We start from the raw sequence: 24,513 nt of genomic DNA, 5'->3' as shown, positions 1-24,513 counted from the left end.
ATTATTTCAAATGTCTAAATTTCAGAAGATACAAAACACATTTTAGCCCCCCTTACTTTATCTCAGAAGAAAATAAAGTTTCCTATCCCCTTACTATAATTTAAGAGGAAAATTAAGTTTTCTATTTGGAAAATATCGTCGAAGTTATGAAACAAAACAATTTTCTTCTTCTAAAATTTCCTACTTTGCTTGATTTTATTCTATTAATGTTAATGTCTAAATTTCAGAAGATGAGAAGCAAATTCCCCACCCCCCTCACTTTTATTTCAGAAGAAAATTAAGTTTTCTATTTGGAAAATAGATTCAAAGATGAAATTATTTTTAGTTACCAATTTCTATTATTTTTTAGTACTTTGAAATTTCAAAAGGGGCGAAACACTATGTTCGCCCCCTCATTACTATTTCGGATGAAAATAGAGTGAAAATTGGAATTAAAATATTTTTTCCATTTTCACTTTACTTTTCCAAAAGTCAAAAAACACATTAATCGCCCATAACAAAATAAAGTTTCCTACTTGATGTATAACTTCAAAGCTGAGAAAGAATAGCTTTGTTTTCTTCTTCTCTAAAATTACCTATTTTAATGGACTTCGTCTTGGCGAATAACTAAATATCAGAAAAGGCAAAGCACATAAATGTTAGTGGAATATGTATAAAGTTTTCTTATTTCAAAAATAGCTTCAAATTTGAATTTTTTTTTTTTAAAATTACCGATTTTACTTAATTTTTGTGAGTGTCTAAATTTTAGGAGGGGCGAAACACATCGTTTGCCCCATCACTTAAATTTTAGAGGGGCCCTCTGTCTCCCCTTGGTTGACACACCACTGGGTCTGACGCTAGATAGTAGAGGAAACAATGTAAACCAGAAGTGCAATGTACAGAAAGTGTTAACAATCAACTACATGCAGCTGTGGCCTTTCCCCTTCTCTGCAAAGTGTGTTTGTTCTTATGAGAAAGGGAAATAATTTGTGAAAAGCTGTTATACCGTTTTTTACCCTTTCCTTTATGTTATAGTAGTTACGTAATTACAAAAAAGAAAATTTTCAGCAACTCTATCTTAACACAATTTCTTTCCTACATATATATAATTAGAGTACTGTATTTTGAAAAAACATGATGTGATCTCTTCATATGGGGGGGGGGGCCCCTTGACTACAGGGGCTCCGGGGCGGTGCCCCGGGGCGGTGCCCCGGCGTTGTTACGGCCCTGACTCACGTGCTATTGTAAAAGTAAATATTCACTTCATATTGTTTTGTAATTTCATTTAAACTCTTTAATAATGAGAGTATAAGGATTGAGGCATTTTCCTCATTAAAACATTGTGCTCAATATACCAGAGTTTGCTATACTTATAAAAAATAAAGCTATAATATGGAAAAAAGAATGTTTAATAAAGGCAGGGTGCTAGAAGCGGAAAAGAGCATTATTTTCCCTTAAAAGAGGGCACTTATCACGAAAAGGGGCATTTTTCACAAATATTTGCATAACTTTAAAGATTTCCAGACTATACAAAGTTTTTAATTTTACCATTAAAGTTTTTTTTAAGGATAAAATATAAATAAAAAATAATTCCTCTGTTTTATATTCACTCATTCTATAAGTTTTAAAATGAGTGTAATTCTCGAATTTTGAAAATGTTGCGCTTCGTAATAACTTATTAAGCGTATCGGTATTTTAAAAACGATGTCAAAATGAATGAAAAAACGATAAGTAATTATAATAACTTATACTGCCTCAAAAGCAATCATAACAAAAATTTGGACTTATAATAATGGAATTGTCTCGAATTGAGCGTGTAAAAAAGTGATTACAAAAATATGAAATTCGTTATCCACAGGGTTGGCAAGGTTTAGGACAGAATGGATTCAGTAATCAAGTTCAATTGGTCCTTTCATTCAATAGTACATAATTGAAGTTTGACCTTGCCATACAGGTTAAGCTATTAGGGACTAAGTGCTTGATTAGTCATAAACAGGTTTATTTATCTATAGTACTATTCAAGGATACTTTTATTTCATTCATGTTCGATTCTTTTAGCATAGTGGTGATACATCACCAGTATTAGTAACTGAAACTAATGTTATGCCCTTCAAAACTGTTAATACATTTTTCATGTATTTTGTATTTTCAATTTAAACTAATATATTTATATTTAAAAACATTTTTTTTTAAATAGATGTCTTTTTTTATCATCATGTGATGCAGAAATTATAAAAATTTTTTAAAAAAATTATTGTGAAAAATAAAAGGTTAATTTTTAAACCAATTTAGTATTTTTTTTAAAAAAAATATTATTATTTTTTAATATTGCATTATTTTTCCTTATGCAAAAACATTATTTATCAGTCTTAAAAGCATATTTATATTTAAAGGATTAGGTATTCACTTTTGTTGTTCTATGAATCGTAGAGCTTCAAAAATTATAAACCTTTTCCTATTATATTATTTTCCTTAATAAGTTAAAGTAAATTGTATAAAAAATATCAAATATTTATTGATATAGTTACCTTTTACCAAAGTTCAAAGTTTTGGACACTTAAGACAGTTTAGGACAGTTTTATCCAGTTTAGGACAGTTTAAGACAATAGAACCCACGTGTTCTGTCCAAAACCCCAACCCTGGTTATCCATGACATCGTATTAATTACATCTGAATCGAAAAACCCGTGAGAAAATAATCAAGACACGACCAACAGCTGCTGAAAAAACGATTGATAAACGATCTGGATTTACGGTAGACTCAAATAATATAACTCAAACTCGAATTTCGAACATTGTTTTTAATATATCGTTATTTGAAAATTCATGTGAAAGGGACCTGAAAAATGATAAATAACTGCCGAAAAACGTGTCATAAATGTCTTTTTAAAATAGTTCCTAAAACGCAAAAATTCATAAATATTTCAGTTAGTGTGATTCCGTTGCAAATGATTAACATATAACAATCAGGTTCATTTCTTTTATTTTGCTACAAATTTCATGAAGAGTAAGCACTTTATTGAAACTGCGTAGCATGTAAAATTTTTTTTCTTTTTTACTTTTTTTTAAAAAAATAGTCAAATTGTGCTTAAAATTTTTTTTTGAGTGCTTATAAAGTACTTAAAAGGTGCTTATTTTTTGTTGAAAGATTTGGCTAAGCACCCTGAGCAAAAATACTTATCTTATTCCTCAACAGATGGTGCTATTACCAGTACTGCAGTATGTTGAGTGTTTATAGTTTAAGTAATAATAAAAAATCTTTAGATTAAGATTTATATCAGGGGTCTGTCTAGGTTTTTCTGAGAGGTACCTATTTTGTGAAAATTTAGATATAATTTGTGAAAAATTAAAATTTATATAAAAAAATCAACACGAAAATATGGATTTATCGTTTCTTAAGGGATACAAAAATAAAATTCTAAGAGGAAGTATTTTGTGAAACTACCGTTTTTCCTAAAATTGAATTTGTGAAGGTACCGCTAAACGGTAGTAAATTCGGCGTGGACAGACCCCTGTATATACATATTCTTTACTTTGCTAAATGTAAGTTCTTATATTATTTCGAATTTTGAATTTCTCTTCTTGATTTACATGATTGTGCATGATGTATCAGAACTTAACTCCTTGCCTAAAAAGTGGCTCTAGTAAAATCGCTGATATTTTATTCCTCCGATGTTGGTAGGTGTGATGTAATTGTTTATCTTCACACATATATATACCCCTGTAACAGTGCCAATTATGTACCTTTATTAAAAAAATGAGTAAAAATAGAAATAAAAAAAACAGTTTTATTATAATGCCAGTTTTAATATAATAGTATTTATTACCATAGCTCGCCAAAGTGAACCCAGGTGACTTTTGCAAACCCTGCTTGGGTTTTTTCAGGTGTGCTTACTTAAAGAAACTAACTTCTTTCCAAGGTGTTCCCCCCCCCCCAAAATCTACTGTTTGTCTAAGATAGGTACTCTGACCACCACTATGTCTGCGGCAGTCTGGTACTATGGGAACAAGAAGAGGGCATTTTAGGGAGGGTGGCTTTGATGAAGAGGTCTCCTTTTCTTTCGCCCAAACCAGTCTAAAGAGGAATCCCGCATCCCTACTACTTGAAATAATCATACCTCGTTACCATAGTCACCGCCACAGGTCCAGACGGATGTCTGGCAGAGTACCCATCGTAGACAAACAGTATGAACTGAGCTATGATGACTCAAGGGATAGAGCATTTGCCTTCCAATAAGGTGAACCAGGTTAGAAACTCAGCAATGGCTGGTCGATATAAATTCCGCATCCGTCTTGCACCAACTGCAGTCCTGGTATAAAATATCCTCAGTGGTTGTCCGTCAGGCTAACCGCGGGAGGTTTTTGTGGTTTTCCTCTCCATGTGAAGCAAATGCAGGTTAGTTCCATCATAAAGTCCTCCACGAAGGCAAATTTCTCCCAATACTTGATCCAAGAGTTACCTTGTCTTCTGGATTGGATTCAAAATTACAAGGCTACTGCGCTGAACATTAGTAGTCGTAAACCCAAAATTTGGGTCGGCTGTTCAACGACAGTTATAAAAGTTATTAAAAAAAAAATAAGTCTTTGAACTAGATCAACAGGTTTTACTTCAAAAGCAAAGTAACTGTCCTTAGAACAAGACTTCCAAATAATAGAAGATAAATTTAACTTGATACATAAACTGAAATGCATTAAACTTGTTTTGCGACGGGGAATGCCTGTAGCCTTGCAACCCTTGAATGTCTGTTATGAGGAAGTTTATTCTAATTATCAGAGGTTTGTTTCGACGAAATTGGGTCCGTTAACGTACCCTTCACTAAGTATTTTAACTTAAAAACGGACCCTTCACAAAATAATTTATCTTATAATCGGACCTTTCACAAATTTGTTAATCTTCATTATTGTTTTGTTAATCGAATAAACCCTTCCCAGGGGAGTGGGTGGAAAGAAAGACCGATGTAAACGAACAAAGTTTTTTCTTTTGCAGATGCTTCTTCCTTTATTCGTCTGAAATGAATATTCTGCGTTCAGCAGTATAGGCTAAATACCAAATATTTGTATGTTGCATCTCTAATTTAGTAGCAGCAATTGCTGCTTATTTTTTAAAATTAAATTTTTTTTATTATAATTTTACAGTGTTGAGCATAATCTTGTATCTCTTTACAATTTAAAAACTCCTTGAAAAAGTTTTTTGCAATATCAGGACCCTATTTGCATAAATTCTCAAAAGCAGGACCTGGGTTGAAAGAATTTGACTTAACGTTTATTTTACATTCACAAATTAAGAGTAATTTTTTCACAATTTTACAAAAGCAGACCTTTCACAAAATGTTTGGACAGACCTCTGATTATTCTATTGACAAGACATGGAAAACTGTGGTGCGATTGTTTAAAAATGCTGTTATTTCCTATCAAAAAATCTTTGATAAAATTATAATGCAATATTTGTTTTTGCTCTTGCAAGGAAGATATTCACCAATTTGGGAATGACATACCAGTCAGGTTATATTGGTAGTTTATTCTTGTGATGTTCTTGCTGCCTGTTCACTTTTGTGCTGGACAGTTTTCAAAGTGAATGAAACAACAAAGTGCATGAATAGATAGCATTGGAAAAAGGAAATCATTGCTCACTTTACTGAAAAATGCAAAATATTTTGAGTGCTTTTTGCCATCTTGTGACTGTTGAATTATATCCCCATGAGTGTATTATTCACATAGTGCACGCAAATGCATTCAATCATAGGTTAAAGTTAGAAAGAATTTTGTTTACTACTTTTGGATAATGGAGTCATCCAAATATTAACATCTGAAGTATCACATATTTTTTTGAATCTTTTGAAAACATTTTGTTAATTCGAATTTTATATTATTAATAAATACTTAGAAAAGGTTCTGAACATTACACACTAAATCTTATTACAAAGGAAATAATTATTTTATCGGCACAGTTCCTGTGAATACGTTTAAAAGTAATTTCAGTAAAATTTCCATTTTTAAGGATGCATATTTCCATTATTATTATGTTAACTAACTCATATTTTTTCATACTAGAAAGCATTTTTATATTAAAATTAGTAATTTGTACGTAACACTTGGGATACCTCCTTCTTTGTTAGCTTGTTGCATTAACTATATTTTTTTTAAAACTTATCTTATATTAAGGAAATTCTTATTTGCTACTAACTTTAAAAATCACATTAAATTTTGTCCAACAATTTTATGACTTGTATTTTTATCCTTTGTTTTAGAATGGCAAGCTCTAAAGAAGCTCCTTCTTTATTTGTGGTAAGTTTTTGAATTTAATACTTTAAATATTTGTTTTTATTCGTATGAATTCAACTTAAATAAATTTAAAGGGAAAGAAGTTGTTTTTATATAATTTCTTTACTTGTTGTATTTATCTTTAATCTTTAGATAAAGTTAATCTCAATTTATCTTAAGATATTTTCTGGATTGCATTTAATTTTACTCGCAAATCATATTTTATGCTTTGTGACTTGAGCTTGTTTAATTTACTTAATTATGTTTTTGTGAGGCATTATGTAGGCCATCCTTGTTTAATGAATGGAAATGCTACATGCTAGTTTTGTTCCATAGAATATTCCAACTTAACAGGTTAAAAATAAATAATGGGAGTATATTAAATAGTTAAAAGCTCTTCCTTAAAGCTGAAAGAATTAATAGCAACAATTTATATTTATTAATTTTTCTGTTTATTTTATTTTACAGATATTTTTTTGTTACATAAAGAAAAAAAAGAATGTATTTATGACAGGCCGTAGTTTGTTAGTGTAAGAAATCTTTTTTCTAAGTTTTCAAACACTTCCATCTTAATATTACGAAAGAGCTGTTTCAAGCAAGTCAGATATAATTGAGAGGGTCAAAAACCCTGTTAATACTAATAATGGTAATTAGTTTATCGTATCCCTTATACCACATTTTAAATAATGAAAAAAGTATGATAAGGTGAAAATTATGTAAAGCCAGCCAATTTAAATTTGTAAACTGTATATTTAAATGTTATAAATAAATTATCTTGTCTTAAAGTATATAATTTCATAATGTTTTCTTCGAATGTTCATTTGAGGCTTTTAAAATAACAGAATGCATGCTTTGTCAATAATTTTTGAATTTTTTTCTTTGTTTTTTGCATAGTGAAAATTAAAAAGACAATTCAAAATTTTACATTGAAATATGCATTATTTAGTTTGAAATATGCATTATTTAGTTAATGAACGATTAATAAAAATAGTTTTAAAGTTTAATAATGAAACACATATTTCTGTATCTAACAATAAATCAGTGTTGAGTACGCAACAGTATGCATTGATATTTTGGTTAGGTGTCGATGAATTATTTTTGTTTTTAATTCACTATATAAGATTTGTTATTGAAATTGTTATTTCATAAAATGTATATAAGTTATGTTATTAAAATTGCTTTTAAAGTATTTTACATTTTTATTTACTTTTCTTTTTCTTCAAACTCGTTTTATAAAACATTTTTGAATATACTTTTAAGTTACTTTACATATTTTTCTTTGTTTAATTATTTATAGTGATATTAAAAATGTAGTTAGCTTTTAGATATCCTATTATTAACTTATAAAACAATTTCTCTTAGATTTTGAAATATTTTCATTCAATAATAGCTATACTGCAAAACACACGACCATCTGATTGTATTCATGAATGAATGATATACTACTTATTTCACATTTTTTTATAATTGATCATGTATTTGCTTTAAATTGCTAAATGTTATGATGAATTTGTTTGATTGGTGAATTTGAAAATTTTGTATGTAAGTCATATTAATCAAAATTAGTATAAAAATGGTTTCCAACATTGGTTATTAGGTATATTTTATGCACCTTGAATAAGAAACTTTAATTGGGACAAAAACGTTTTTGTTATTACTTAATTGAAGTTGAAATTGAATTGAAGTTGGCGGTTGATTCAAAAAAGGTTGGGAGCCTACGATCGACAAAAATTTAATTATGTTTTTTGTAGATATTAATTAAACAAAATGCTATTATGATTTTTATGTTAATCAATGTCAAATAAGTTATAATGCAGTGTCAATAATGAAATAACAACAAACAAAAAAAAAAAAACATTTTTGTGAAGTTTTTGCTGAAAAACCACTTTGATACTGTTACAAATAGTTTTAATTCAGGTTTGAAGTTAAAGAAAAAAATCCTATGTATTTTTCATGAGTGTATTTTTTTGAATTAGTATTTTGGTGTTTTTCATTGCTTATTTTATTATTATAGAATATGAACGATGAAGCTGCTTTAGCAGAGTATGAAGCTATGGATGCTCAAATGGAGCCCATAAATGGTGTTGTTCAACCTTTAGTTTATCCACCGGAAGGAAAGCCTCATAGAAATACCAATCTTCTGCAATTTGTTTTGAAGGTTGTTTTAAAGGCTATTCACAAACATAATTTTGCATGGCCTTTTGAGAAACCTGTAGATACTGTGAAATTGAAACTTCCGGTAAGGATCCTTTTCTTTTTTTTAGGCATTATTTTCTTTGCAATTGCATGAGAGCTGTTTCATAATTTAATAAGAAAGGGTGCATTTAGTACTAGTTTTAAAATTCGTTTCTTTTTCTTTAATTTAGCTTGTTATTAGGATTCTTTAATATTAAATAATAAATTTATGAAGTAGCCTAACTATGTCCAATGCATATTTATAGTTTTTAATTAATTCAGTAGAGATTGTAGTTTCAACATTAATTAAAAATTGTAAAGTGTGCATATTATAATATGAATGCTTATTAAATTTTTACTGTTTTTCATATTAGTTTTAATTTTTGCCTAAATATATTAATAGAAAAAAAAAATTTCCTCTGAATAAATTTTTTTTTTAAAATTTTAAATAGTTGTTGTATTACTATTAGAGTACCACCACATGTTATTAATTTTCAATTTGTTTTCAGGATTATCATAGCATTATTAAGTATCCCATGGATTTAAATACCATAAAAAGGAGGATTGAGAATTTCTATTATTATGATGTGAAAGAATGTATAAGAGATTTTCAAGCTATGTTTTACAACTGCTATCGATATAACAAACCAGGAGAAGTAAGTGAACACTAACTTAAATGTATATTTATATTTTAGATATATTTTTTTTCAAATCTTATAAATTTTTTTATATGTTTAGATAATCTGTATAGTCATTAATCATGCACTGTATATTTTTGATATAATTGTCTCATTTGCGCATTAAAATCATGGTTTTATAGTAATTTTTTCTACTTAAAGGCAATATACAAAAAAGTGTTTGAAAAAAATGATGTTTGAAAAATAAAGTATCAGTGATTAGCAATTGCACACATAACTGAAAATACAGAAATTAGGTTTAGAAAGTTTATGAACCAGACTTTTTTAAGCCGCTTATAAAATATGTTCAATTAAAAAAGCACAATTGCTTGACTTTGTAAGCGAGAGTGTTTATTATTACTCTGAAAAAGATATATTTTTTTAAAATTTCCAACCAAATGATCCAAACAGTACATTCATTCTAACGTTATAGTTGCACAATAGTTCTAATACTATTAGTAATTCTAACTTTCAGGCTCAGTAATATTCTCCAATTTAATTCTTTCTTAAGTCAAAGGCTATTAAGTTACAGAGGTCTTGTAAATAATTCTTATATAGTTCTTTGCTTATTGAACTTGTGTATGAAAAAATCCCTCTCCCAAATCGAGTATTAAATATTTTACTGAACTCCAAGCTTCTTGCAACAACCAATTTCACCTGTCTTTAATTAGAAAGTAATGTCTAACCATTTTAAGCATGCTTGACTTATTTAAAAATGTAGCTTATTCCATAATAATTGATTTAAGAGATTAATAAAAATTTATTAATAATAATGATCAAAATTGTATTAAAATTTATAATTATGTTGTTGCTAATAAGTGATGATTGTTTTGTGTTTAATACATGCCAATTTTTTATAATTTGTAGGATGTTGTTCTAATGGCTCATACGATCGAGAAAATATTTGTGTCCAAAATGGAAGAAGGTCCCAAAGAAGTATGCAGAAGTGTTAAATTTATTTAGACCTTAAATTTTTTAAACTAATATTGAAAGAAATTGAATTCATTCTTTTTTTAATTGAAATAAATTATTACTATATAAATAAAGTTTTAAATATAGAATACAAAAATACAGAGATGCCAACTATTATGGATTGAGCATAATTATTACAGATTTTATGTCAACGTTACGCTATCACTGGCAACACCCACAAAATTACACAAAAATAATTTTTGACTAATCCAAAAATTAAATTTTTATTCTATAATTTTTTCCTTTTAAGAATCATTCTCATTGAATCATATCGGTTGATGCAGACACTTTGCACAAATCAGGACAGTGGTCGGAAATGCATCACCAGAGGCACAGAGAACGCTCCTTTTAAACATTGCGCTCTCGGCTAGCATGCAATGACGTCATGCTTCCGATCCGTCATGTCAACAGCACAGAAATAAGTGGTACTTACTGTGAGCAGAAATAAACGAAAATTTTTTAAAATCTATTTTTTAACGGACATTTAATGAGCAAAAAAGCCTGTATATGTAAAAAATCACTCAGTACAATGGAACGTCAAGCAAAAAAAACAAAAATTGACGCAGCATTATCGCGATGCCTATAGTGCAGAATGACCGTGTTTTATAAAGTCGAAAGTGTTGGAAGGACATGTGTTCTGTATCGTATGTTCTGAGGTTTACTGTTTTGCCAAAGTTGATGCTTCTAGTACTTCTGGTACTTCAGAGCAATTCATACACAGGAAGAGTATTTAGCATTGCACGATAAAAACGACAATGATTTCCGACCTAATTTAGGAACTGACACTTTTTCTTCTCTTCTTATAGAAAAAACAAAAGCATTATAGAAAAAACAAAAGCATTAAAAAGTGTGTTTTGAAAGGAAATTTTCTGATGCTGAGATAAAAGCTGCAAAGCAAAGTACTAATTAGATTTAGATAAAACGTATAAAAAATTTTTCTTTTGAAGTTTCAGTTCCTTATTTTGTGTTCTATTATACAAGTATGTATTATGAAACTTTTAACAACTTTTTAGTACTTATGTACCTTTTTAGGTGTCAAATTTTATCTATTAACAGAACAGTTTTGGAATATTAGTTTTTAAAATAATTATATAATGAATAAATTCTTATTAATTTTTAATGTGTAGTACCATTAAAATAAACACTAAATCTTTATTATTAAAGTTTGATATTAAAGTTATAAGGTAAAACTATTATTACTGAGGATTACTGAAAATCATTATAAGTTAATTGTGATTATTACTGAAATCATAATTTTCAAGTTCGCATTGCTGAAAATAGCAAGCAGAAAGTAATGTGATTTCCTGAACTAACTCATACGTTTTAGTGAAACCAGTTGTATACGTTTTTACTTGCTTGTTAATTTTTCAATATAGTGTTCTAATAAAGTTATCTTTTTGTTGTAGTTTCTTCTTTTGTTGTAGTTAGAAATTTTTTGATGCATAGGTCTATGTGAGTTGTTCTTGGCAGTATAAGTTCACCTTTAATAAATAAATATTGTTTATAGGAAATTGATATAGAAATACCTGATAAATCTGGTGGTAAAGGAAAAGGAAAGAAAGGGAAAGGAGCTGGAAGACCTAAAGGTTTGTTGTATAATTCAAAGTTTTTCTCATAATCATTCTATATAATAATTCTAACTTCCCTAAAGATTTCAGTTTTGAGCTTTGAATTACACATTTGTTTTTCTGGTACATTTTCCCAATCATGTAATGTCCATGATTTTGTAACTTTTTGTTTTTTGGTATATAATCCTTTTATTTTCAGGTATTGATTGTATTATCAAAAGTTACGTTTTAATCACCTTTTTAGTACTTTTATAAACTATGATTGTTGTTTTTTATTCATTTATTTTAGTGTTCAGAAAAAAAGTTATTACCCCTTTAGAAAGTACTATAGAAAATAAATGATCCCAATTGCTATAAGAAGATACCTGTGAAAACAGAAGAGCATCACTACAAATTAGCATCCCTGCAATTCAGCATTTATATTCCAACTTAGCATCTTTTTATTTGTTTTATGTTTTAAAGTATTAGAAATTGTTTATTGTATTTTTTATTAATGATATATGCCTGACATTAATATAATAGCCTATTCTAATTTAAATAATTTCTGTTTCAATTGTTCCGTGGTTACATATTCCTACCATTGCTTAAATTATATGCAATTAGTTTTTCATATTCAATTAACTTTTTTTATTGCTATTTGTAAAAGAAACATTTTACTTTAAAGGCAGTTTTAAGTACTTTTTGTTATAAAATTTGAAAGAAAAATGTGGTAGAAAAAATAAATATTTTAAACAGTGAACTATGTGATGATATATTTACCAAATAGATGTAGAAAGAGAAGTTTTTTCTTAATACTTGCAATGCTTATAATTATAATATTTTTTTAGGAGTTGCAACTGTGGCTTCTCCAGTTAACTCAAAACCTCCAAGTACAATTCCTCCTGGTGCAAAGAACTGTGTCGCATCAATACCTAGTGCACAAGCAGCTCCAGCTCCACCTTCTACAAGAAACACAGCTCCATATGCTATTCCTGGTAGTACAAATACTCCAACATTATCTTCATCTCCCTCAGCATCTCCCCCAACATTAAGACATTCCAGTTATTCATCTTCTAATGATAGTCATCATCATCCATCTCATTCAAGGGCATCTTCCTCAGCTGTGGAAAATTTAAAACCAGTCACTCGTTCTCCTGATCCTGTTCCTTCTAAGGTTTTTTTTTAAAGATTATTTTTTATTTTATTTCAGCTATTCATTGTTGTTATTTTTATTTTAATTTATGAAAGTTGCATGTTTCTAAAATAATTTTAACTTCTAATTTTTAAATTTTTTGTTTTTTGTTTTCAGACAAAGAAAGGAGTTAAGCGGAAAGCTGACACTACAACTCCAATGGCAGTTATTCCTGAACCTGTTATTCCTTTAGCTCCGCCGGATAAAGTACCTAAAATTTCCACTCGAAGGGAGAGTGGTCGCCCTATTAAAAAACCATCCAAAGATTTACCAGAAGCTCCAATTGCTGTTGAAGTATGTCTATTTTAAAAATATTTCACTGATTTTTTCTCTCTTTTTTTGCCATACATTTTAAAACAAGATATTCCATAGTAATATTATACTCTACCTTATTAATATCATATTTTCATAAAATATATTTTTTACTTAAGGATAGTGCGGTTATTCTTCTTAAATCTATGTGTCTCTGAATATAAACGTCACTGAATGTATGTGTATACTTACAAATACAGTGTAACATCTTAAAGATCAAGACTGCTTGGTGGTTGTTTTCAAATTAAAATTTTGTTTTATCAGGTTTCTTAAATCCTATTTTAGCATTCATAGTATTAGCAATAGAGAGAAACTAGTTGTCAAGCTATTTTTCTCAAAAACTAGTGAAGCATTTTTGTTGTTTTTTCATTTGTACAGCAGTATGCATCTGAAATTTACTGCAGAAGTCTTAGAATTTGCCTTGATTTCGGCTTGTTCCAAATGTTTGAAATTTAAAAAAAAAAAAAAAAAAAAAAAAAAATTTTTTTAATTTTGAGATTTTTTATTTTGATTGCTGTATTATGCAGATCCACTAATTAGAAAAACTATTGTGTGATTTATCTGCTAGCTTTTTATCTTAAGGTATGTTTCACTGAAATATCTTACTTTTAAAAATGATATTGTATGTTTAAACTAAAAATATTGTATTTGAAGTGTGCCTAAATCTAATCCTCGTAATATTTATTGAAATTTTTATTTTTTATTTTTCTTGCTATCACTACTGAAAGAAAGTAAAATTTAATTATTTTTTTAACGAAAACAAATTTGTTTAATATTATATTTTTTATAATATCCTTTTTTTTTTAGTCGAACAATTCCAAGCTTAAAAAGAACAAGATGACTGAGCAGATGAAGTACTGCCATCTAGTTTTAAAAGAACTTTTTGCAAAAAAACATGGTGTAAGTTAATGTTCTTTTAACTATTGGAACAGTAACTAAAATTATATTAAATCTTATGTCAACATAAAACACACTTCTGATTTATTTAATTATAAAAACTTATTTCCTTTATGTTTTGAATTGGTTAGTGTATCTGATTTAAAATAATTATGTAGGGATATGCTTGGCCATTTTACAAACCAGTTGATGTAAAACTCCTGAATATTCATGACTACTATGATGTCATTAAATGTCCAATGGATTTGGGAACAGTAAAGGTATGATTATAGTTTTCAACTAATTTTAATTACAATATTTTGTTAAAATTCTTGTACTATTTACAGTTCTTATACTTTGTTTACAGTTTTGCCTGTAATTAAATTTTCTTTTATACCTTTTCGTAAGATTTCTTTTTTAAGTTCTGTTAGTTCAAAATAGGAATAATTCAAAAAAGTACATCTATCAGAGATATACAACTTGTAATCTTGGGAATGTATGTGGACACCTCTAGTCAAAACTATGTGTAGAATATTTTATATGGAAATAACATAAAGGACTGTTGATACACTAACATTTATTGTTGCTATTAAACTGCATAAAAAAATGTAGGAGACATAATTTTAAGACAGTAATCTTTGTCAAAACTAGACATGCATGCATAAATCATATTTAATAATGTGTGGTGTCTAAGGGATGTTTAAATAACTTAAATGACATCCAAGATTGTCGTAGAATATCATTGTATCTGTATATCAAAAAAGAAATGAAAAACAAAGTTTCTACAGAAATAAATTTATTTTAAAAACATATTAAACTGGTAGACATACTCTCACGAACAGAGTGACAAATGAGTAACAAAAAGAAAGAATGCAAAATAATCTGCTTCAACAGAAACTTAAGTAGTCTTTAAACAGATAATTTATGACATCTTGATCCACAAGAGAATGACCAACAGCAAATGAAAAGAAACTGCGATCCCCGCGGACCATGACGTTACTGACGAAAGTTGGATGCATGAGATCGTCATCTTAAATGACTGACGAAGATCGAACCTATACCCTTTATTTTTATGCTATTTAATCAATCAAAATAGAAAAAACTTTTTAGCATTTATTTATCTAACATTAAATGTGCAATCTGACTTTATTAAAATTATTTTACGATTAGGATATGGCAGATTAGTTATTGTAACTTTTGTGCCAAAAATTATTATTTAACATCTTTGTTAACAATTGAGTTGTTTCTGTCTTGAAAGCATAATAGTTATTTTTATTTTATGTGTATAATAACTCTTATATTTAAAATTTGTATCTTAGGAATTCTTAGTTATATATTTTATGATGCATTTAGTTGATTTTTTGTATAATTTTTTTATTTGCTTCCTTATTGCTGTCAAATGGTTAATATAATTTACTTTCTTTTTTATCTAATTACAGTCGAAATTGGAAGACCGAGTGTATAAGACACCAGCAGAATTCGCTGCCGATGTTCGATTAATATTTACAAATTGTTATAAATACAATCCACCAGATCATGAAGTTGTTGCCATGGCAAGAAAACTGCAGGTAAAGTTTTTTTTAAAATAATTATTAAAATGTATAACTGAAAATGACTAAATTTTAAGTGTTATCAAATTAGGTACTTTTTTTAAATTAAATTTTTTTTATTTGCTTTAGTTTTAGACTCTATTTTTGTGCATTTTGTAATTCATCTGTGAATTATCTATCATTAACAATAAAGCAATTTTTAGTTCAATATAATTCATGAATTGCTGAATATTTTGCAATTATAATTATGCTGTATGCATTTTTTTTTGAAAATGTTTATCTCTTTAAATGCAGGATGTTTTTGAAATGCGATTTGCTAAAATGCCAGATGAGCCTTCACCCAGTGATATAACGCCTCCAGTCCCTCAAGTTAAAGAAGAAATTAGATCTAGGACTAGCTCGGAATCTTCAGGGAGCTCTTCCAGTGATTCTGATGAAGATGAGAAGCGTAAATTGAAACTACAACAACTACAGGAAGAAGTATGAATAATTATATCTGAAATTTTAATTCTTTATAGCTTGCATTTTTAAGTAAAATTTCAATATTACAAAATGTGAAAAATGTTTATACTAGTGTACACTGTGTTTGTATGTATGTATGTATATATATATTTAGAAATATTCAGTCCTGCATAAATTTCGAAAACAAGCCTGTGAATTTTTGGACTTTTTTTCCAAATTGAGCGTTTATAATTTTGTCATCAATGATGATTTTGCGTGTCATCAGATAAACATGGTTTCGATGATGATATCTATAGCAAATCTGAGATTGATTGATTAAAAAAGCTTGTTTTTCTCTTATTATAAAGAAATATTTCTTCGTTTTTATTTACAGCTGCTTCTAAAATTGATAAAATTAAAAATGCTTGTTTTTTTTTTTTTAAGAAGAAAAACTAAACTTTTTATTAACTACTGATTCTAAAACTAATAGAGACTTGTTAGATGTTGTATAGATAAGTTTCATGAATTAATAATATAAATTTACTTTATTCAATAAAAGCTATATACATGCGATTGAAATGTTAAAATAGGGAAAAATATTAAGAAATATATACTGAAATCAACAAACTAGAAGTAGCTGAGATAAGAATGCATTTATTTAGACTATTTAATTTAAAGATGAATTGTGTATATCTATTTTCCTATTGGTGTTGCTTGTTAAAGAGAAAGATTATTGATTGTTGTTGCTGGCATATAAGTCAGTAAGAAAAGTGTCTGAAAGTCAAAAACTTCAGGGATGAAATTTTTCCACCTTTTGCCTTTTTTTTAAAAAAAATATTTTTATGTTAATTTTCTTCCTTTTCTGTCCTTCAGTCTAAGTTTTGTAAGTCTTTCATTTTCTAAAACATGAACCAGTCGTCCTATCAAGACTAATTTTTCTTGCTTTCAACATGGTGTCACCTTTTTTAGTAGCCAATAAGATAATAAAATAAGACCAATAAGTCTTCTACGGATGAAAACATGTGTTCTCTCCCTCCCCTCCGCGCCTCAACTGTTTCCTCAACCTATGGGGTTAACAAAGGGAGAAAAGCGACCTGTCATCTTTGATAATTTTTTATACAAGTTCATGCCTGCCAACTTTTATGGATTACACGTAAAATGTATGCATTTCCAGTCATCTCTACTCTTTTACTCTCGTACACCATTTTTTACACATTTTAAATTATTATTTCTAAATGTATGTCTTTTTTAAATGACGCTTTTAGTTTAGTGCCGCAAGTATGTTTCTTGTACATAGAATTGGTTTCCGTATTGCGTAGCTGCCTCTGCGGAAGGGAACTGACGCACTAAAACATAGTAGTAACAATGACCTCCAGCAGATAAACATCATACCGCTATTTTTTATGTAAGCGGGGCTTAATCATTTTTTGCGTAGGAGTTCGTGCTGTATGTGCAGCTCAGCTTCATGGTATGATTGTTTAGATCACGAGGGCGATGAGTAATACTTTTAAAATCTAATTTTAATCGTTTTTTTTTTCAATAATTTTTTTTACTTATGATAAAAGTTATGGCTGAGAACTAAAAGACTAACTTTTAATGCAAAATATTCAGTGGAATTTTAGCTTCTAAAATCATCTAGACTTGGCCATAAGTACACATTTTGTGAGATTTTGCGTTGCAATTTTACCATTTTTCATCATGTTAAATCTGTTAAGCATGTAAAATTCGCAGAATTAGTCAACATTAGCTCAAAATTATTTGGATATCTAAAGAATGAGGATGTAAATAATGCTGAAATGTTATTTATGTCATTTCTCAGTGTTAAAACCTACCACAACTGCCCCAGGTGCCACACATGGGTGCAAGTCTTCCGTCCCCAGGACGGATTTCCGTCTTTCGAAAATGTCCGCGGACGGAAGTAAGACGGAAACAAGACTGACTCGAAGACGGAAATCGGAAGAAGAAAAATATCTGTCCTTAAAAATATTTTTTAGGTCTACGTTATTGGTCTACTTTCTTATGTCCTGTTGTTATTTTATCAAAACACAGATGAATAAATATTTTTTGTACATTACTTAAACTTGATTTATTATGGTAAAGCTTTCTTAGATAGTTTGCATATGTCAAGGGGGTATTGTGTACGTTAGGTATTTCAGTCCAAAAATTTTCAGTCTTGGCCTTTTTTCCAACTTGCACCCATGGTGCCACAACATGCAGGCTTCTCCCCCACATATCCTGGACTGTCTTGGTCTGGACAAAGGGGACATTCTGAATAACCCACATTTGGTGGTCGACTTCCTTACGGGTCATGAGTTTCATGGACATTGTTTAGCCCTGCTAACTTTGGGGATAAGGAAGAAGAAGAGAAGATGTCATTTCTCACAGAACATAATTAATGCTGAAGTGGCCAACTTGGCCAGAGTAGAATCTGCAAGATTTTCTAGTGTTCAGTTTTTAAAAAAAAATTTATATCCATCACTAATTAAATCTGAGGATACAACAATTTATGAACTTCAAATCAATTTTTTTCTCTTGAAGTGGAAAACATTTCTGGAATTGTCAATACTGACAAGCATATTGGTGAACAAGGGGTTGATGTTATGCATTTCAAAAGAGCAAATTTTTCTTTAAATATAAACAACTCTCCAAGATTATGCTATCAATTTTAGTAATTCCACATAGTAACACTCAATATATGCGAGTATTCAATATTACCAAAAAAAAAAAAAAAAAAAAAAAAAGAAACACACAATTTTGTTCACCTATGGTAAATAAAAGTTTTGAAAAGTTTGATGGTATTTAAAATGCATAATTCTAAGCAGTGTTTTATAAAAGAAAATTTTCTCAAGATGCATTACAAAAAGCAAATGAGGCAACTATTGCTTTGTTTTTAAAATCTTCAATTTATTAAAGACACTAAAAACGCTTTGAATTGCGTATTTTATGATTATAATATTAATAGCTTTTAGTAATTAAAAGTTTTTCTGTTGTTTTTATTGGTCAATATAATCTAACATTTCCTCACCTCTTCTCTTCTATAATAGTTACTCCTTGGTTTGAAATACACTTTATAAAATTACAATTTTGTGTTCATTTTAAAGTTCACTGTTGGAGTAAATACTTAAGCTGACAATCGGATGTTCATTATTTTACACAGTGAGATTTTTTTTCATACTTGAATTACTTTTTATATATCAATGCTAGAAAATGTATTGAAAACAATGTATTAGTAATTAAATTTCAAAATAATTTATGTGTAATTTGATTGATTTTTTTTGTTTTTTTTTTTGTAATTTTGGAATCATATCTTTTATGTGTAATTTTTTCCTATTGATAAATTTTGGATTTTTTTCCTCTTTGCTCTCTAACCACTCTCATCCCTTAAACCTGTAAGTTTGTGAAAATGGTGGAAGTTGATTAGTTATCAACTAAAGAGAGAGTAGTAAGCTCGTGAAAGTTCAATGCCATGATAAATTGCCTTAAATGTTTAAATTTTTTTATATATACATATGAATTTATATGCTTGAGTTAATATAAATTTTCTTTACTCTTTGTGTAGCTGAAAAAAGTGACTGAAGAAATTAATAATCTTGCTAAGCAGAGTAGTAGTCATAGAGATAAGAAAAAGAAGAAACGTAAAAAGAAAAAGATAAAAGAAGACCCATCTGATTGTGTTAAAGTTAAAGAAGTAATTGATGTGCAAACTGTTGTTCAACCAGTCATTCCTCCTCAAGCATCACCTTCATATAGTTCTTTACCTGTAGTTAAATCATCACCTTCAAATCAATCTAGAGCTGTTAAGCCTAGGAAAGCAAGGAACACTCCCGCTAAGACTGTACCTCAGCCTAAACCGACAAATCAGACTAAAAGACAAAGGACTAATAGTTCTAAACCTAGAAAGCGTAATCAGCCACCAGTTGCTGCTCAAAGTCCTCCTCCAGCTACTCAATCTAAAGGTCTTGAAGTGTATGATATGGACAGTGAGGAAGAAAATAATGCCAAACCCATGTCATATGACGAAAAGCGACAACTAAGTCTTGATATTAATAAGCTGCCAGGTAAAGTTTGTCTTCGTGTTTTCCTTGTATACTGAAACATTCATTTTTTGGATCTTGACATTGAAAACTGTTGTCTACTTTAGTTGTTAGCATTTTTCTATAACAAACTTTTTTACATTAGAAAATTAGCTCTATAAATACTAATTAGATCAAATGAAAAAAGAAAGAAAGTATAAGCATTAGTGCTTTTTTTTTCTTTTAGTAATTTTAGTGATTATTTTTTTAATAGTATAAAATGGTAAGATGAAATCTTTTAGTTAATCTAGTTAAGAGCAAAGAAATTTTGTTCCATTTCTTTGTTCAATTTGGTTACTTTTTGTTAGAATGATTAAACCACGAATTAATCCTTTGAAAGTTCTATGATAGATTTGGATTGTTAGGATTTGTAAAGGATAAATTCTGTGAAGTAGTAATTCTCAGGGTCAAAAGTCTTAGGATATATTTTTGCGCATGATGCATACAATTATAAATTATCTAAAAATGCCAGCATTTTGTCAATAATGGTTCAAAAATGCCTGACAGATATGATAAGGTACATTGACTTACATGGAAAATGGCTGAATTAAATCTGAGTGAATGCTATTTAATGTTCAATATTGAATATAACACTTAAGAGAAATATTAATGAATTTTGTTACATTACGAGTTTCTTATTTATTATGATTCATTGTAAGAAAAATTTGTTTTGTTGTGATATAATGGAATGTGATTTACTGAAATCTGTTAGCAACATGAGTGAAATTGAATTTTGTTTAATTTATTTAAAGTGTCATTTTCCCCCTTTTTTTTGATCAATTACTTAATTACGATTATTTGGGGAAATTGAACTAGTGATAAATTACTCTTATTTAAATTATCTCTTTTTTTTTAAAGAATGAAAAATTGTAAATAATTTATTATTTTAAAGAATTAATTATTTTAAATACCAAATCTGCAACCATACTATCATATCGTCACAATGTGTATTTCATTATCATTGTGGCGCTTGCATGGACCGGATACCTCCAATTTTTCCTACTTTTCCTATTATTTCAGTAGTCCTCTTTTTCTCTTATTTCTAATATCATCTGTCATTTCTGTAATTCCCACTTTGAACATAGTACTTTTTTGAGATTCTTTTTCCACTATAGTACCCCACTTTGAGCCAAGGAACAGAATAATATCTCAAGGTCCTCGTGGCAGAATCGGAGGGACACGGCAACATTGTCGCAGAACGTTACAGAGTTCTTGCAGAAAGATTTTTCTTTTGAGAAGTAGCAACAAAAAAATTAATTTTCTTTTCTACTGAAATTTACACGTAATATTTGAATTGTGCATTTAGATAATCACTTTTTGAAGCACTGAATTCACACCGATAGTATCGAAATCAATGCAATGCTTCGCATGCACTTCAAATATCCCGATATACTTCAAACAGTATGGAAAATTTGAATCATGCATTTGAATATTTACTTTTTTAGGCAATATTTCTATTGAATTCTATGGCAGCTGTTGTTAATTAGTTAGTTTGAAATGTGGTAGAACAAGAATTCTTTTTGCCAGCTTCTGTATCTGCTTGCCTATTCATGTTCAACATGAAAGGAAGAGGAATAAAATCAGAAAACTTAGAAAGGAAAAAGATTGTGATGCACATGCTTTTTCTTCCGATTTCGATTAATGTTTCAGCAAATAGTTGAAACTCAAGGTAAACTCTAGAGAGAATTAATAATCCTGTGCCAGAATCAGGGTGACATTGACGCATAACATTACAGAGTTTTTGCAAAAAGACTTATCCTTTTGTAAGTAAACAATTTTTCTGCAGAAATTTTCCAAATTTTTTTCCAAAGATTTTTTTTCTCTCCTCAGGATTATATTCAAAAGATGCGTTATTCGCGATTTAAAAGAAATGCTTGTGATTTTGAAGCCAAATTCGCTGAAAATGTTGAAACCCTAGTTAAATTCTAGATAGAATCAGACGTGCCAACTCTCCCGCATTTTGCGGGAGTCTCCCGAATTTTGAGTTATTCTCCCGCCCTCTGGAATTGATTTGAAAAACTCCCGAATTTTACTGCGATCGACGGCCAAACTCAAAATTACCTAATTTTTCCGCGAGTGCGAAGGTAAGTTTTTCTTTCAGCTTGAATTCCATCCCCTCTTATCAAACTACCATCTGCCTGAAGCGTAGCTGAACATGCTTTATTTTCCCCCCTCTTCAACGTTACCTCTAAAAACACTCCTATTTCACCCGCCCCCTTACACTGGGGGCGGGTGAAATCTTCCTCTTCTTTCGTGTGGAGTTGAATGTAATGACGTCACATGTCGTTATCGAGTGCCGTCCGTTCAGGAGTGGGGAAACTCGTACTCTCGATAGTTGGAATTGATATTGTATCTTGCTGTTTTTATAGTTTTTAATGCGTATTTTTCCACGGTTGGCAACAAGCTCGTAAACTAGCAACGTGATATCAATTATTCGTTTAGTCTTCGTATATTTAAAAAAAAAAATTCAAGGATGTCTTAAGTCGAAACGGAAGTATGGATCAATTTCAACAAATCATGTACCAATGACTTTAGCAAGACTTAATTGCGGAGAGCTAAGTCTGCAACTCTTTTTTTCATGCATACAGTAGAGAACCATTTATCTGGTATCCAGATAATCCGGAAAAAAAATTTGCTCGGTTCTCCCGCCATTTTGAACTAAAACAATATGAAAAAAAAAAAAGCGGAAACTGGACTAATCCTTGAAGTTGAGTTGAGGAAAATGTGAGGAAGGGAAGAATTTTTTTCCCCGTTTACCCAGAGAAACGTCATTTCTTCCGCGACCTTGAAGATTGTAGATCTTTATTCTCTTTTAGGTCGTTAAACTCAAAGGAGTGGCATGATGATTTCGTTTGCTAGTTTGATTTACGAGGGGGTGGGGAAAATGCATTGCACATGCATATCAGTGAACAGAAGATGAAAGAGAAAAATATATTTATCTATTTGACATCGATTAATAAAAATAAAATGTTTTTCTTTTGAATAAATTCTGATTCTTTGGAAGTGCGGTATCATTCGCAAGTTTTTCTTGATGTGGAATCACACCTGCTTTAATTAAAAATCGCGTTTTTATAAATAAAAAAAAAGGAGAATTGTTTATTAATTTAAGCATACAATTATTTTATGAAGCAGATTGCAGTTTCGTTTTTCTGATTCCACTACGTTTTTTTTTTCTTTTTCATGATAAATTTTGCACTCAATAAAATTATTTGTATTACCAAATTTTTTCATTAGTTTTTTTTTTTTTTTTTTTTAAAGTCCGTTGATCTTGCCTTGTTCTAGGTTTTAATATTTATGCTAGTGCCGTTTTTTAACTATCGTTTCGGTTCGATAATTTTCAAGTGTTGTTTTTATTTAGATTAATAGGTTTTCCTTTTATTTTCGCCCCCCCCATGAAATATATTGCGTTATTTAATCATTGGTTTTGTTTATTAGTTGATTTAGGAATCGTAATTATTTTTTAAACTTGTTTTTCTTGTCTAAACTTGCAAATTTTTTTATTCTTTTAAATTTTATTTTTCTACAATTTTTTTCCTTTTTAGATTTAGGAGTGCTTTTCTTTTTTCTCTTACTTTAAAATGTGTTTACATTTTTTCCTTGTAATTTGGGTTTGATAAAACATCGATTAACGACACTTTTTTGTCGATCCAGGAAACCGGGAAATTAAGACATCCGGGATAGCGATGGTCCCGAGCATCCCGGATAATTGGTTCTTTATTGTACAGACATTAGTATTGAATTGGTTTTTTAAAATAAAATACTTATTCAATTTGTTTATTTTTTAAAAGTTTTTGTGTATTTTTATTACAGTGTCGGGTTTTTGAATAATGTTTTATTAAGGAAATGGTATTTATTTAAAGAGTATCTACCTAATATAGTTTTGTGTTGCTAAATCTGTGTTTAATTATTTTATTTCCATTTAATATTTTTAAACAATTATTGCTCTATTAGTGTGTAAAATTTCTTGCATTCTTATATTTAATAAATTTTTTACTTAAAATTCCTTAGAAGTGCCAAATGTTGCATACCATGCACCTTTTTTTACCCCTCCTGAAGTCTCCTGAATTCTTGTTAGGGAAACTCCTGAATGTTAATTTTGCTAGGTTGGCACGTCTGTAGAATTAATAATCCCGTGGCAGAATCGCGATGACATAGTGACATTGTTGCAGAACATTAGAGTTCTTGCAGAAAGATTTTTCTCTTAGGAAGTAGAAAAATATTTATTTTTTCTACAAAAAGTTTTGAAGATTTTTCTGCTCTCCTGAATTATATTAATAAGATGCCTTACACTCGCATTGGAAGAGAAAGAAATGCTGGTTATTTTTCAATTCTCATTTGAGAATTGTGAAAAATAAAGAATTAACGAAGTAAAAAATTTTAGTCTTTTTCTGCAGATATTTTTGAGATTCTTTTTCCCACCACAGAATTAGTTTAAATCGATGCATTTGATGCATTTCTC

The 24,513-nt window shown here is 29.2% G+C and overlaps 1 protein-coding gene across 11 annotated transcripts in view; it reads left to right on the top strand.

Moving 5' to 3' along the window:
• LOC107441724 (bromodomain-containing protein 2) overlaps nt 1-24,513 on the top strand; it is a 61,990-nt gene that overhangs the window by 13,494 nt on the left and 23,983 nt on the right. For 10 of the 11 annotated variants that reach the window (XM_016055083.4, XM_043044009.3, XM_071181493.2 and 7 more), the window contains 12 exons: nt 6,227-6,263; nt 8,254-8,478; nt 8,924-9,070; nt 9,959-10,027; nt 11,571-11,649; nt 12,459-12,784; nt 12,920-13,096; nt 13,922-14,014; nt 14,170-14,271; nt 15,430-15,558; nt 15,835-16,020; nt 19,541-20,039. In XM_016055083.4, coding sequence (XP_015910569.1) covers nt 6,227-6,263; nt 8,254-8,478; nt 8,924-9,070; nt 9,959-10,027; nt 11,571-11,649; nt 12,459-12,784; nt 12,920-13,096; nt 13,922-14,014; nt 14,170-14,271; nt 15,430-15,558; nt 15,835-16,020; nt 19,541-20,039 — 2,069 coding nt within the window. Of the gene's footprint in view, nt 1-6,226; nt 6,264-6,747; nt 6,886-8,253; nt 8,479-8,923; nt 9,071-9,958; nt 10,028-11,570; nt 11,650-12,458; nt 12,785-12,919; nt 13,097-13,921; nt 14,015-14,169; nt 14,272-15,429; nt 15,559-15,834; nt 16,021-19,540; nt 20,040-24,513 lie in introns of those variants that run through there. The other variant, XM_087150130.1, reaches the window with a different exon arrangement.

Source organism: Parasteatoda tepidariorum, chromosome 8 (genome assembly GCF_982258835.1).
Source record: "Parasteatoda tepidariorum strain Cologne lab strain chromosome 8, Ptep-v5.0, whole genome shotgun sequence".
Classification (NCBI taxonomy): domain Eukaryota; kingdom Metazoa; phylum Arthropoda; class Arachnida; order Araneae; family Theridiidae; genus Parasteatoda; species Parasteatoda tepidariorum.
The sequence above is the reverse complement of the archived record's forward strand: the minus strand, read 5'-3'. Positions and strand labels throughout refer to the sequence as shown.